At 40.1% G+C, this 16,583-nt stretch overlaps 1 protein-coding gene across 1 annotated transcript; it reads left to right on the top strand.

Moving 5' to 3' along the window:
* Positions 1-1,034: 1,034 nt before the first annotated feature.
* On the top strand, positions 1,035-8,480 carry LOC117208337 (Na(+)/H(+) exchange regulatory cofactor NHE-RF1). Its single transcript, XM_033449440.1, has 2 exons — positions 1,035-2,006; positions 7,802-8,480. Exons 1-2 carry the CDS (start codon positions 1,581-1,583, stop codon positions 8,144-8,146), a joined length of 771 nt encoding a protein of 256 aa, XP_033305331.1. The 5' UTR covers positions 1,035-1,580; the 3' UTR covers positions 8,147-8,480.
* The last annotated feature ends 8,103 nt before the right edge of the window (positions 8,481-16,583 follow it).

Genomic DNA, 16,583 nt, shown 5'->3' with positions numbered 1-16,583 from the left:
ATAATTTATATGTGCAAATTCTAATATAAAAAGAATCTTATACATCACGTGTGTATGTTTGTAACATACTGAAGCATATCGCGTTACGAACTTTTATCTCTTTGAGATTCAATTAAAATGCAAAAATTAAGAAAGATATTTTTTGTGACTACTAAAATGTGGATCCGTTTACTTTATTACATATGTATAAATACTTACTTATATGTATAAAACATGCACGTACAGCATTCAAGTATTTGGAACTATAAAACCGTTTACTACAACGTCATTTCTCAAACAACAGTAAATATGTCGAGTTTCAAAAATTTTTCCACTCAGAAACAAGCGTCGAATATCGTATATGTCATAATGTAATATTTCATGCAATCAATTGTTTCTTGAATGTTTATAAAATTTCAAATCATACCAGTACAAGTTTGATGGGTAATAAAGGTCATCTAACAGTTATATCGGATACAAACTACGACATAAAAAGGTTCTTCTACGAATATCAAAAGTTGTAATACATAATTCTTTCTTTCTTAATCGTTAGTAATTTCTTTGTTTGTTATTTTTTTATCATATTGACGATATTTTTACCTATATTTTATCGTGGAAAGATAATTCTATTTTGTGATTTATTTTATGTCTTAATACGACTCTTAATTCGTCAAACATGTACTTGCAACAGGTGTTCAGTATCTTTTCTCATAAAGTGACAATTATAACGAATAACTCTGGTTGATAATGTGACATTTCTATAAGGAAACGTGTTCATTGAAGCAATATAATCGAAGAAACAATATGTATTCGTTATAATAAGATAAAATTCGATAAATTTTGATGTTTCCCATTTTGCCCGTTGATTCATCTGGATTTTGTTAATCTACCGATAGATGGTGCTATATTAGTTGTCACGCAAGCAACAATATCACCGAGCCGCCCCACTACGTTAGTCCAATCAGTTAGTTGCGTTCACCTTCGTTCTCCTAGTTCCCCTTCTCCTAAGATTTTCGATCTTTCTCTCTCCTCCTCGCTTACTTACCTTAGTTTTTAGCCGAAGTCAGCGACAGCGTCTCGCACGGATTGCTTCTTGGTTATGTCGATTACTGCGTCGTTTTTGATCGATTGCTCTTAAATTCTTGATATTTCCAAGTTCCAGCTGTCAATTCGTTCGCGGCTACTGGTCACGTGACCTGGCGTGTGCGTAAACCAACCTTTAAGTTTCGAATCCCCCACGCTAGTGGTCACCGATTCACTTGGATTCACGACAGTGCATACCGCCAGTCGGTTCGAATAATCGCCTCGTGGCAGGTGAAGACGAAAATCGGCGAAGCCGAGCCTGCCAGCTATCCAATCACCTAGTCAACCAGCCGCCGTATGAGGTACGGACGAGCCGTGAGACCGCGCCTCGATCGTCGATCTTGCACAGAAAATTTTGTTACCGATTGCGGTTCGACACGGCGTGCAAACTTTCTCGTAGCGATCCGTGTAACGCGTTACTTTTCCTCGTCTTCTTTCCTCGCCTAGTTGTTAGTCGGCTTCGATTCCCCTCGTTTCGGTCGCTTTTTGTTTCGTTTAGTGCGCTACGAGGGTGAAGCATGTCTTCCTTCAAGGGTGATAAGATTCCGTGTGCACGACTTTGCCATATCATCAAGTGGGATGATTTTGACGGCTATGGGTTCAATCTACACGCGGAAAAGGGCAAGAACGGTCAATTTATCGGTAAGGTGGACGATGGTTCTCCTAGTCAGGCTGCTGGTTTGCGACAAGGTGATCGAATCATCGAAGTTAACGAGATCAACATCGCGAACGAGACCCACAAGCAGGTTGTTGAACGCATAAAGGCCTTCCCCAATGAGACGAAACTTCTGGTGGTCGACCAAGAGGCCGACGAATATTTCAGGGCCAACAACATCGTTATCAAGGGCACCATGGCGAACGTCAAGGTGAACAAGACCCCAGAGAAGAACCCGAATAGTATCGAACAAGAAGAGCTCAACGGCAGCAATGTCTCCACGGATGAGGTGCGTACAGTTTAGTTCGCGAACACAGTTCTCCAAATCCCAATTACCTTCTGGAAGTTACCTGTTGCCCGACGCAGCGAAATCTTCACTGAGTCGAGCGAGTCGGTCGATCCACCTGTTGCTTCGGTACGTGTATCGGTTGTTCGACTATTTGTCGTGACCCCTCACGTAGAATCACACCTTCAAGAGGTAGGCGATCGTTTTCTATGCATCTTTGCGAATTTTTCTCAAGAACGTTTTAAAAAATTATCTGTTGTTATCAACGTCGTAAAAGTCGCGATAAAGCTTGTAATTTAAGGAGTTTTAAAACGCTCTTCGACAATTTGAAAACGTACGAGTTTTTTTTTTTTTTATTAAACGCCGATTAGTATGTAATGGTACAGTTTAGTTAAGAATTAGCGTACTGTTTTTTCTACAATAATATCTTTAAACGTGAGTCACAGGAACGTGTCGATTTGGCCAAAATAATAAACCGTGTTTCGCGTGATGTGTTGCCCGCTTCTCACTTTGCGAACATCCAATTTGGTAGGAAGATAGATTTTGATTTTACAAATAATCTTGGCATAATATCTGGATCGTGATTCGTCTTATCAACATCTTAGCGACATGCACTAGGATCATTGTTTTTTCAAGGCAGTAAAATAACAGTCTTCTTTTATTACATATTTAGAGATAAGTGTTTCACCAGGTTGCGGTCTTGAACATCTGTGTTTACCACAGTTGGCCAGTAGAAGCGAGAGAAAAAGTTAGCACGCCATACGTGGAACGCTGCCTCGTCGTCTCGCCGTATAATACGCGAACGCATGAACAAATAAGTAGAAACGGGGAATTTCGATTTTTTGTTCCATACTCGGAAAATTAATACCGACGAATTGCACGAGATTATTTGTGTAACGCGTGTAGGTAATATCGTCAATACGGAACTAGCATTCGTCGATACGTTTATCGAGTCATCGTTTCTGTTTGATAACTCGCTCGAAAATCGACTTTGTCCAACGTCGTGAAAAGATTGTCTACGCTAAAAATATAACGTTTGGCGAACAGATGTTACGATATAATATAGTACAATTGGCGCATCAGATACATATGTATGAACATGCTCGCAAGTGTTTATGAACTTGTTCGTATTGTTTCGATACGGTGAATGTTTTACATTAAAAAAGGCTACTATGATACAGTATCTCGTGTTTTCGCTAGTTTCTTTCCAGTAAAGCGCCGTCGAACGATAACACGTTAGATTTTGATACCATTATCGCAGCCTCAATGAATACGAACTCATCTTCCTCGCGGGATGCCTCCTACGTGCAACCAGTGTACTGTTCTCACTCGATAAAACTTATTCTCTAATTTTTAACATCGCTCCGTTGTTTTAGTCATTTTCGACATGCGCGTATTATTACACCAGTCGTATATTTATCGTTCACAAATTTCTTAAGTACGAAGAGAAATTATCGATACGTGCGATATTTTCTTGAAATTTTTCGCCAGAAATTTTCTTCCAACGTTAAGAAGAATTAGATCGCATATTGATAATATATGTAGAAACATAATTAAAACGCAAAACATAACCCATTCGATCATGGAAAAGAACGAATCAAGCGAATCGCAATTATCTATCCGTTGATCCACTTTTGCCACACCTAGTGGTAAACGAGCGGATTGAAATTTAACACGCGATGGAACGTTTCGTTTGTACGTTATTTATTTCATCGCGTCACGTCCGCGAATTTCAGCTTGGTACGAAGCAAAATCAAATACTCGGGGATTTTTTCTCAAGGTCTCTGAGTCATGTTCCATCTCGTTTCCTTCCTAACGATTTCAGCTCCTTCTCTCGAGACGCGGAATTATTAGAAAAACCAATTTTCCTGTTTCGGCTTTAGTTTCCTTGTTTCCGTCGGTTGATTCACTGCTGCTAGAAGGTGAGCGTTCACGAGCACCGAATGACTCATTCGTTTTGTTCCCGAGCGATAAGACACGTAGGAAAGCGTATCACGAGATTCGTTTCTTGCTCGTTATATTATACGATAGGTTCTCGCGAAGAAATTCCAAGACGCCCGATTGGATTTTATCGGACGAATGTTTCAACCGTGTTTGCTCGGTTATCGAGTAGAAATGGGGTGCTATCGTTGAACGATATCACCGTCAGCATTCTCGGATGTAACAATTACGGTGCTAATCGACGGAAGTTGCTCCTTTACAAAATGGCACGTCACTGGCCTTAATTCGTCTTCATGGGATCCGCGCGTTCGATCGTCTTACCGCGATACGCTCGCGCCACGAATCCGATCACGGCAACTATCTCGCGATCGGAAGATTCGTCCTCCGTCGATAGGACTCACCGGATATCCGGTCATTTTTGCGGCATAAAATTACGTAAATTTCGCGTTCTAGCGAGCTACGTAATCGAAGACGCACGCGTATCCGCGATCGTGTTGCACATGCTGTCTCGTACGCTATAAAACCACCATAAAATGTTCTTCTACGAGTACCAGATACGAGAGACGGCACGACCAAGTTGGAAGTACGCGAGATAATCGAACCTGTCGATAAAGTCGGACTTTTGTCTAAATTCACGTTTTCACGAATATAGTTGGTAAACTGAAACTATGCACAGAGAATTGTTCTTACCTGTCAAATATTATAATCGGATTGCAGTTGTTTATGCATTTATAAGGAATTTCAATATGTAAAACAAACAAATCCAAAATATAATACTCTTTGTGATATTTAGTAGGTGAAACGAATCTCTAAATACGTTTCGTCTGTCTAGATGTATCTGTAAAAATATCTGTTTGCATTTACGGACTAATTGCAACGATACTTTCGATATTTTATATACTTTCGCATATTACACGCATAGTACGCGTTTCTTTCTCATATTTCTCTAAGAATTGCAAATTTTAAAGCCATTAAATTCCGTAATTGCGTGGTACGGCGCGCAATAGTTGAAACTCTTAGGCCATTTTCATAGTTATGAGATACGGTGTATGCGCATCGGGGGGAAAAAAAAGGATATCGGGACTCAAATCGATTAACGTGTTTCCACGAATGCTAATTTTACACTTTTACGCGACCCACGATCAATTTAATCGATCGTCCATCGTAATTTACGAGCTAAAAGGTTGCGTTGTCACAAGCCTGATCATACGTATAGTAAATAATTAATTGCCTCCGTGCAGACTGCTGGTCAAACTTCCTGTCACCATTTTCAATTGCGCAATAGAGCAAACCGTGTAGCATGCACGGTACACGAATGAGAGGGAAAACCGTTTGTCGTGCGAGTCTGATCTTCGAAGATTTTCACGAACGTGGCAGAATGCAGCGGAGTAACGACGCGACGGTCAAATCGGTGAAATACTTTCGTAGCAACGACTAGCTTTGAACGCCCGTTATTTGCTCTTATTCGGTTTCCGTGTGCAGCGATTTTCAAAGAAAGCGTGCCAAAAAGCCAGGCCGAATGCATATACAGATAACGGGGATTCCCCTCCCGAAAGGAATCGGGACAGTGGTCGCGCATAGTGTTTCTCTGCTCAGCAATAATTAAATATACGCGCGACTAAACAACACAGGACGAATCGATGATTTCCAGTCCGGCGACTACGCGCCATTCAATCCCGGCTACGTATCCTTTTTTCCTTTCTTGCCCTCCGATAATAATCACATACTTTTTTGTGCGTTCTTGAAACGCGCGCGCGCACCTTTTTAACAAGGACGTCGCTTCCGTTGTACTTCGAACGGGATACTCGACGTAAGAAATTAGTCGTTCGCTGTAAAGATCGTAGTTACGATTAGTCGCGATTCTAGTCGATTGCATACGATATAAGCTCGTGGTTGCTGGAATTAATTGAATCGCGGGATGCCGGTGTCGACGCAACAATGCCACGACATAGATTCTCGATGTTTTATGGAAAGTTACTTCAGCTTGATTTATGCTGGTATTAGGTATTCATAGCATTATTGGACTCACATGTTTATATCGAACGTTTTCGTTCGTTGCATCATCACGATCAGTCCTTCGACGTTACCAAAGCCTCGTTCGTATTAGTTAGGTTATCCGAATTCAAATCACTCGAGGATGACAAACAAGTTGAGACCGTTTGTTCAACGTGCACCTGTTTTTTTACTTCACTCGAAATATTCTTTCGTATTTCTACGCTCGTTTTTATTGAAATCGCCCTCGGATTAGCGAAGTTATTTAACTTATTAAGTGGTTGAAAAATGTAATGACTTGCTTGAAGGTAGGTACGAGTCGTGCGAATTCAAGTGATCTAACGAACTTGGCTTATAGTCCCGTTTAAATCAGCCAAGTTACGTGAATCCAAACTGTTTGAATTTGAATAACCTGATTTCAAGAGGATATCTGCTGGTATATAAATGTTAATCACGACATTAATCATAATTATAAATCTGACATATAATTTAATACTAAATATAAATTTCAAGAAAGGTCAAATCGGTTTAAAGCATTGATGTTAGTAAATTGGAAATTATCTAACGACCGTGCTGTTCGTTTCGAGTTAGAGAAATCTCGAGTTGAAAGAATCTCAACTTTGTTCGAACGAAGCTTAAACCAAGTCGCACGAGTTCCAGTAACTTGGCTGCTATAAACAAATGCCAAGTAGCACAATTCAGAGCGTAGTAAGAATTCGCAAAGTTCTGGGACGAAGATTCGAGGATCGTTCGAATCGTAATCGAAGGGAATTTCGATAGAAGCGAGTTTTTTCAATTGCGGCGGCGATAACAGCGAACCGCAGCAGGACAAACCGACTAACATTATTTCGAAGAGATTTAAACGGCCTGTGGTTGGGAACCGGTTTTCCATCGCGCTTGCCTTTTGCCGATGGAATTCCTTTAAGTACCGTTCGGAATATTGCATCAGGAGCCAAGGTCATTATGAGTTCCTTCCACGAATTTGTCCATCGTTTTTGACCCGTGTGAAACTTGTCTGAATCGCGCGTATCTCTTCATTACCCAGGAAAAAGAGAACAATGCTGCGACCGATGTAACGCGTCTATTAATTGCCGCGTCCACGCTCTTACTTTCTATCGGCGGGCGTTAAGGAGAAACACTTTCTGTTGTATAACGGAAAATTGAAGCGTTTCGCTCGACCGCACCCCGTTAACGTAAATTTTCTTTCATGTGAAAAATTTAGTCGCAGCGTTAACCGGCAGAATGTGTCGACTCTTCGTTCCAACGATAATTTCTCTATTTATAGAAGATAAATAATTAGAAACAATGTAAATTCGTTTCATTTATAAATAATCGTATCGCGTCGTAAATTTGCATGCATTTATAGGAAATTTAACCAGAGATATACAAAAATGTGTAAAATATCCAAAGCTCACTACTCATTGTAATATATTTTCCAGGTGACAGGAATGTCAGCCTAGATGTCGCTTCTTCGGTCGCGTTCATCAAATTATGATTTCGCGTAAACATCCAAAGTCGAATAATCATAGAAGTTTCGGAATAACAGATAAACTGGTAAATAGAGAAACAGTTTCTCCAGGCTTGCGTTGCTGATTTCCTTCGAAGCGACCGATTTTCAACCTCTTCGAAGCGCATATTTCGGAAAAAAGTAGCGCGCCGCCGACCACCGGCCTTGATACGTGACAAGAGTTCCTCCTACCATTTACACGCTTTTTCTTTGTTCCGCCTTGTACTCGTCTATACGTCTTTGTCTCTCCTCGTGCATATAGCGTAGCTAATATGCAAGTAGAAATGCGCGCGTGTGTCTAAAAATATATATTGCGCTTATAGACGAGGAAATTATAAAAGGAAATGTCTCTTTTCAGAACGCGCATAAGTCAAGTGGATCGAACGACACTTCGCACAGCGAGAGCAGCACGCTGACGGCAAGTGCAACGAGAACTTCGAACAGGAGCGAGAACGAGAACGAGAGCGAACGTGAGGAGTCTGGCCGAGAGAACGGGAACGGGAACATCAGGAACGAGACGACGATGGCGCACGTGCACGATACCGGAAACGGCAGCGTCACCGGTAACGAGCCACGACAGGGCCTGAACCTGAAGATGAGCGCCAAAGAACTTAGAGCTCAGCTGGCTGCGCGCAAGAAATACGATCCGAAGAAAGAATCGATCGGCTTCAAGGACAAGTTTGACATCGTACAAAAATTATAACCGTTGCTCTTGTCCGTCTCGTTCGATAGTCTTGTCGGCTATGCTGCGCGGTGCTGTTTCTTGTCTCGCTATTAGTAGTCAGGATGCTTGTGTCCTGACTGATCCGGATGAACGCAAAACACTGTCGGATATTTTTCTGAGTTACTGTATAGACAGAAATAGCTCGAGGCAATAGACATTTTTGAAATTCTAACCGGGCATATACACGCGTGCGGATATACGTATCTTTGTGTGTATTTGCTTGTACCTGCGAGTCCATTAAAATCCGATGGTTTGCTACAGATAGGACGAAGAACGAATTACAACGTTTCTAAATTGCTGAAAAGTCTGAACGTAATAACGTATTGCGAATCGATCGAACGCTAAAATAGTTTCTTGTTACATTAGATATACAGCTGTCCCGCTAACTACAGCGAGAATTGCGCGCACCAAGGACGTTCACGACGACGCGGGAGAAAGTGTAGAACGTTGCGCGACGTACGACGCGTAACGCGCGCGCGCGTCATCGGCAATTTTCATTATTCCTTATCAAATTTAACGTATCGTTCGTTTTCTTATTGTAATCGAAGGAACGTGTATAGCTTGCGAAGTAAACCGCGTCTTCCACTTCTTGCGAGTAGTACGCAGAAAGGAAAGCTTCTTTTCCGATCCTAGAAACCGATATTTGACACAACGAGGAATATGCCAACACCCGAATGGATTATGTAATTTAAGAAATGTAACGATGTACAAAAATGCGGCGACACAATAGTGGGAAGACTTGGGCAAATTTCCACGTTCGTTGGAAGTTTCAACGAGCGTATGCGACTATATATAGTTGAGAGAGTCGCAGGATTCGCAGGAAACTCGGCTACTCTCTAACTCGACATTGCTAAATATTACGACAACTTGTTGTGTAACTTTCAATTATCGCCGTCGTGATCCTTTTACGTCGTGCTTCGTACCTTACGCGAATACCTAGAAGCTAGTTGTTTTGTTCTATTTTTTATTGCTCTTTTGTTTTTCGCACGATATGTACCTACATACATTCCTGTAGTCACGATAAACACCGATCGGTAACACGCGGAAACGCACGACTTTATTATTTGTTTGATGAAGCGTTACAAGGAAAAGAAACGATTTATTGCCGATTTCGTCATATTTTTCGAAGCGTTATGTCGCACAAATTTCACACTCGATAATTAATTCGATCGACGCATCAGAGTGAAATAATGGATGCCGATATATTGCATTTAATACCCGATAATAAATCGGTCGATAAATTGATCAGACGTCACACTTTCTACGAATGATGTCATGCGAGTATCGATAACAGGATTCCTATATGGCTATTTTACGACTAAAGTACGATATCTTAGATATAACAATATTTCGTGTTGTACATCTATTATTGGAGATCGATAGATTTGATAAGATCAAGCGCTTTTGTAATTACAGCGCGGACTCTTATCTGTTTAAAGTCAGACAAAGATAGTTGTTTTGTTTTATTCATAATTCGTATTTCGTTAAAGCTGTTTTTATTTTGAAATAAATTTTACATATGTATAAAAAAGAATTCTTCTTTTGCGGTATTTTCAACGATGCAAATTTTAAATACATATGTGTAACAGAACGGTTCAGTTGAAGAAACAAAAGGTTGTAATCTTTGAAAAGGAAAATGTAATTCTAAGAATAATTTGTTTTTGTGTGGAATTTCATTTATTTGTGAATTTCGTCTATTGAAATTCGAATTTTCTGTTATATTTTTCGTCTACTATCGATGATCGGTGTCAAACGAATTAAAATGTCGATTTGAGCGCGAATCGATAACACCGCGCACTATAGAAACCGATCGATCGCATTATCGATCAAGAAGATCGAGTCGCTCAAGGTTAATTCGCTTACCGTGATCTATCGGTTTATGCTCTGGCACTGAATATACGCTATGTAAATTCTTACATATTTCTCGTTTTATCGCAATACATTTGCAAAGTTCGATGCATAAGCATGTTCATTTCTGTAAATATTAGATCTTTGTGCGTCAAGGTCGGTGCAACGATCGGAAGAACGAATGAACCATCGTCTTCATGCCTTGTTTCGCATAATTAATATCGCTGGCCGTCGATATAGTATTTACGTATCACGCGTTCGAGGCAGTTTGCGATATTTCTGCTAGTATTAAAAATGAAATTATAGTATACTGGAAAGTTGAAACGATAAACTCTATCCCTTGTCATTTTGAAATGTTAGTTTTCACGCAAACTATTGCACCGATTCCTTGAAATGTATATAAATGCTCTGAATAAGGGTAAAATACACACGTTGTTACAACTATTGCACAAGTCCAACGTATTTTTTAAGCGTAACTGTAAGCATTATGTTTGACGACAAGACTTAGTTGTACGTTATTCATCAAATTATGTTCATTTACGTACATCTCTGTATAAATAATATTGTACGTATATGACTCGCTTTATTTCTTACAACCTCCTATCGTCGGTACGTTATGTCTTCAAAGTAACTCGTATATGTCAACATATCGAAAAAGAAGATCGAAGGAAAAGCAAATCGAAGCTTCTACGTTCGAGTGTTACAGGTTAACAGTTAAAGATACATGTTAACCCATAACTTTTGTTACACTTAATTTACATCTCAGAACACTTTGATCAGTTTCTCAATCCTTTTGAGCTGTAACGCTGCCATCGTTGTGTAGTGTATCTTTGAAAAAATTTAGTAAAATTATTGTTGATGTTATTTATTTTCGAAATAAGTACTTGCCGGAAATTTGATTTTAATTCCTAGCACCGATGACACTATAATCGTATTCCGTCCCGAGTCGGTAATGTCGGAAGTGACACGAAAATATGTAGTAAGAAGATTCTAACTGCAGATGTGGTTCTAGCTCTAGAAACTTCAAATTCTGTGATATAAAAATACATTGCATATCAGATCTATACTAAATTTCGTTTATGGCATTATTTATAAAATTTTTCGATCGACATTACGACTTACCAAAGAATCGATACTTTCCTCCATCTATCGTTCTTCTGATCGATCAATGCACCTATTTTAATAATTGTGACTATGCGATAAGTTTCTGGTTACTTCTATGGTAGAAAAATTCGTCGTTTGTGACTAAAAAGCTAAATGTCTATGTGTTTATATGACATCTGTAGACCCAATATGTAATTTGTCCTATATCTCTATACTTTTTGACTTGCATTTTGACCTACACATTTTTTCAGTACTTGGTGTTTTTAAGAAGTCATTGTGAAACTTACATTATGCGTACGAGATGAATGGTCGATGTTGTGGAGCAGAGAAGGCCGCATACATATTTTCGGAAGGATGCAGTCGTGCAGCGATAGTTAACACTGTCAGTCAAGTAAAAGAAAAAGTGGTTGAAGATGTTGGCTCGTGAAAAACAGAGGAAGTAAATTACTGGCAAATTAACAGCACCGTGTTGGATCGGTGGTACGATGAAAAAGTAGCGGAAGAAGGGTGCAAAGGCAGATTCTTTGAGTGGTAAGTGGAAGCGAGACAGCACGACGGGATTGAGCGTGGCGCGAGTGAGAGAGAGTGCGCGAGGCGGACATATATGGTTGCAGGGTCCGAAAAGCTCTCAGGTTACGCCGACGGCGCTAACCGTTTTCACGATGATGTTTGCTCTCCTTGTCTCTCTACTATCTCTCTCTCTCTCTTCTTCTCCTTCTTCATCCATCGTTTCTCTTTTCTTTTCTTTCTCAAATCCACGTGTATACACTCGCACCTTTCGATCCCACTTGTCTATAGTCTTTCTCTTTCCGACGTATGAGCTCGCGATCTCGGTCATTCGTATGCACACAGAAATCGCATTTTCTTCGTCGCGCCACGACCAAAAATACCGGTGTTCGTGCATCCATGGGTGAAAAAGAGAGGGAACCACAGGAGCGGCATTGGCGCGACGAAGACGGAAAGAAGAACCGCGACATATCGTCGCGATGCTGCGCGAGAGAAGGGATGAGGTTTTCGTTATTTCGAGATTATCGGGGATTGCCTGCTTTTTGGAATCGTGCCGATCGTCTCGTCCACTCCCGATATCGAGACGGCTTCTTCATCTTACTGTACCTTACCAATAAGTCGAATCATTGATGCGAATCGTTCGATATTTAAGTGGCATCCGATAATAAGAAAGCTCGGGGCAACAAATATTATACGAGGTAACCTCAAATAATATGGTTATAATTATTTTTATTATCGTTGCCTACCGATACACCTTAATTTCCATGCTAAATAGTAGGAAATCGAAATGAAACAATTAACTAGTACGATATTAAAGTTAAGAGCTATTTAGAAGAAATTAAATTCAGTCGATGAAAGATAAGTTTTAATAACGCGGAAGTAACCGAAAGTTGATAAATATATCAGACTAAATTATATTCGAAAACAATTTTAAGTATGCATTGTCTTGCGAACCTGTTATACGATAGAATTGTCAAATTGTGTAAAGCATCGGTAAATAGTACGTGTCTGGGATATTAAATAACCGCGTGGGAGTTTAGTAGTCTAAGAATAGAGGGGCAAGAAATGCAGAATCGTAGAGTTTTGGTCCCCGGGTTTATCATTTTTACATATGTACGTAAGGATGAATTTCGGGAACTCGATTTCGGCTGATTCCAGGTTGAAAGAGAAAGAGTTTATTTATCGAAGCCGACTGAAGGCTTGCAGCTGAAACAAATGACGGGATCGATAAAAATTTCAAATTCGCTCCATCATGATTTCTCACCTCCTCGACATTTCAGCATTCTTCTTCGTATCTCATCTTTTTTTTTTTTTTCGTTTTGCTCTGTAAATAATTTACGCGATTACGTCTTTCTACGTCAACGAGAACTGTTTGGCAATTTTCTCCGCGAAATATTTCGCGAGTTTTTCCCATAGTGAAAATCGTAATTCGAGATATCCGACAGTCGATTTCAGGCTGCAGACTATTTACGTAGACTCAAATTTTTATGAACACAGCTGAAGAAACCGTATCTAAACAGAGATTTCTTTGTTCTACGATTATTATTTGTATATTTTTGCACCACGACTATGTACATTCCGCATACTGTTGGATTTGCAAATTTTCCTTAAACGTACGTATAAACGTTCGCTGTCTAGTCAAGACGTTTCGAAATGTTCTCTGCGATTACCGGTCCGTTGTTAATTATATCATCGCTTTTCACCGCGTTATTCGAAGATGCAATTTTTCCCAAAATAGATATCAGCTCGATAAATAGACGTTCCGATACATACGACGAGCATTTTGTCGACACTTTTGTACTCTAGCTATCTATCTACGTAGCTATACCGTGAAAATTTGTAAACACTAAGTGGATCCGTGTGCCATAAACTTGGGCGCCATGTGCTTAATTATTATGAATCCGAATGAAACGAATGAAACGAATGTTCAATACTATAACACACACACACACACACGCACGCACGTGTTTCTTACAAATGTATAGATTAAAATCCAAACAATGTTAACGAGATTTCCTTGTTCGTATTGGAAATTATTGATAAGTGCCATCAAGACTGTCTCGCGTAGTTCAATCAAAATTTTACAAGTTACCATTTTACATTACCATTACGTTATATGCAAAGGACGATTTCGTCGACGAATCCTTCCGACATGTATGTGCGAGGTGGTTCGAACAATGTCAGAAATTTAGCGTATTAGTATAGCGTATAAAGTGTGTAATTAATAAGAAAAATAGCGTGAAAATTGTCAGCTACCATTACTAAATAAATATTATAATGTTGTTAATTAATGTTGTTAATGTTGTTGATAAATACGTTTGCGTAACAATAGCAAGTTTAGTAACGAATGAAATAATTATTAAGTCGTCCGAAAAGTTTCTTGCCTTTTATAAGGAAATAATGGATGCACATTATATTATTTTATCGAATTACGTATGATCGATTTTGTTTTATCAAGATAAAGATTACAACGTTCGACAGCTTAGGTTTCATTTTTGTATAAACATGTGTCGTAAAAGACGTGTCTATAAAGGAAAGACACTTTTCGGACAACCTAATACAAGGTAGGACTTTGGTAGCAATTTACATATTACATATCTATATACTTTGTATATTTTCTCACATTATATCGTATTCTGTGAATTTTTGCAGATTCTCAAATCCAAGAGGCGCAGTGAAGCCGATGATCCGATGAAAATCAAGGAAATTTTCTAAATCGCCAGTTATCGTCATTGACCGCTCTATTCGCGTACACATTGCGCAAACTTGCCAATTTACTGACTCTGTGGCTCGCTAAATTACCACGTAAGAGTACCACGATCGGTCAGATTGGAAAGTAAGCTCGTTGAAAGAAGAAAGTGTTGCTGCTGTAAAAGGAATTCGCGAGCGTAAGAAGGATGGAAAGGGGATCGTTCGCGATACGTAGTCGTACGCATAATAGGGGCCGGTATCTTGTCCTGTCCTCGCACTCATAACATCTATTTCCAGAACAGACCAACGACTAAGTTTAGATTCGCTGTTCCATATACTCGAGCCATTCGCCCACTCGGGTCCACTCGCTCCCAAGAAAATCTGATAAACGAACAAATAAGTGATACGTGGCTACTCCGGTTCTTGTCGCGTCTCCCCTTTCTAAAGCTGCTTCTCTTTTTACCATCGTTATCGTCAAAATATACGTACACACGTATAACGAGTAACGTTCTAGTACCTACGTACCTATACCATTTCATCCATTTCCATCATTCACCAGTGCAACGATAACAAACGCATCGTGGTGGCACTGTAAAAACATCGAGGGGAAATAAACGTGGTTCTGCGCGCGAATCGCTCGCGATATTGTATTTAGGTCGGTCGAGAGACCGTAGTCTGTATTTGCTCGAGATAAATACCACTATTGCTACGTATGGAAAAGGAGATCATGTAACGAAGTAATTCATTTCGAATTCATTCATCGGTAATTCTTGGTCGTCGCGTTATCGTCGTTGGAGTTCGCAAAGGGTCAAAGAAACACGACGACGTACTATCCGACAGAAACAACGCTTCCGAGAGCACAGAGTGGAAATTGAGTAATCTAACGAAAGAGTCGCGGATTACCTTTGTTTTTCTTCTTTTTCTCTTGTTCGTATTCCGGGCTAAAAGTAAAGCATACTAAAAATATTTCGAGCATAACGCGCGAGAAATTTTAGCGGCATGGTTCGTTCGTTCGTTACCGAACGAATGACGTTAAGCGTCTCTTTCTTGGTTGTATGTAAAACTTGGAATGCCGTGTGACGCGTCCACAGAGAACGGAAGCGTCACGGGTGTTCTATCTTGCGTAATGTTAAAAACCACGAAACGCACAACTCGGTTCGAGTGGCGAAAATAACGTAACGTATTCCACAATTGGGAATTTAAGGCAGCTGGTTGTGCATGATTTGCCGGGTATTTTTAGCCAGGCAACGCAAAGGGCAGGTCCGAAGATGTAACGGCGCTCCAGACTTGCGAGAAAGGTACGTCACAGGCGCAAAAACGTACGTCGTCAGGCGCGCGTTCTCCGCGCGATACGTGGCTGCGTCGATTCATCGGAATTAGCAGAAGTACGCGATGCAGTTTCGAAAGCCGAGTACTATTAGCGTAGAATAAACCACGCGAGGCTTCTTGCTCATCCTGTTGAAACATTCTCTGGCATTTTTCTTCTTCCACTCTGGTGTTTTCGTTTCCGCGAAAACGCAAAATTTACGCAGCGCCGCCGATTTGCTTATTTTCCCGCAAAGAACCGCTCTCATACTTGCTCGTAAATCACCCAGAAACATCCGATTCCACCGTATCGACGACCTCTCGTCTATCATTCCGGGTCGAATTTTCACGGTCGCTTTCGCTGTAACCTGCACGAAACGTGAAACGATTCTCTCGATGTTAACTCTAGCGCGATACGCCGATTCCTATATTTCCATGTTATTCCCATTTTAGGAAATAAACAGCACTCGTCGAATACTATGGAACTCTCCTCGAAATCGTAAAAAGGAATTCCATGAATTGTCGTCTTCCGCCAAAATCCTACGAGTTTTTTGAGGTTTACGGCTACTTACAGCGCTCTGGTAAATTATCTTTTTCTTTTTTCCAAAGCACAGACGTTATTCTTCTATCGTAATTTGTTTAACTAATTTTTCTAACGTGTCTATTTTATTTCCTCGAGATCGTTTCGTTTATGCGACTCTGGTATATCGTTCGATTCTCGATCGATTCATTTCCAAAGAATAGGTCTTGGTCTCTTTCCGACAAAACAATTTGCATAGGAAACACGAAGTAATTTCGAGAAGAATAAAAAGCACGAGTCCTTCTCTCAACGATAAATCCAACGATTTCTATGACAAAGGCATAACGCAAACAGATGCTCGTCGTAAATCAACTGTACTTGATTTCGCTTTGGCGCATAGACGTTGTGCAGCAAGCTGATATAAAACTCCTGTAATTCAAC

Source organism: Bombus bifarius, unplaced genomic scaffold (genome assembly GCF_011952205.1).
Source record: "Bombus bifarius isolate JDL3187 unplaced genomic scaffold, Bbif_JDL3187 scf7180000008062, whole genome shotgun sequence".
NCBI classification, from domain to species: Eukaryota; Metazoa; Arthropoda; class Insecta; order Hymenoptera; family Apidae; genus Bombus; species Bombus bifarius.
Note: the sequence above shows the minus strand (reverse complement) of the source record. Positions and strands in the feature narration are given on the sequence as shown.

Coding starts and splice junctions, on each gene's coding strand:
- LOC117208337 (XM_033449440.1), top strand. CDS start 1,581: ATGTCTTCCTTCAAGGGTGATAAGATTCCGTGTGCACGACTTTGCCAT. Junction 2,007..7,801: donor GCAATGTCTCCACGGATGAG/GTGCGTACAGTT, acceptor GTCTCTTTTCAG/AACGCGCATAAGTCAAGTGG.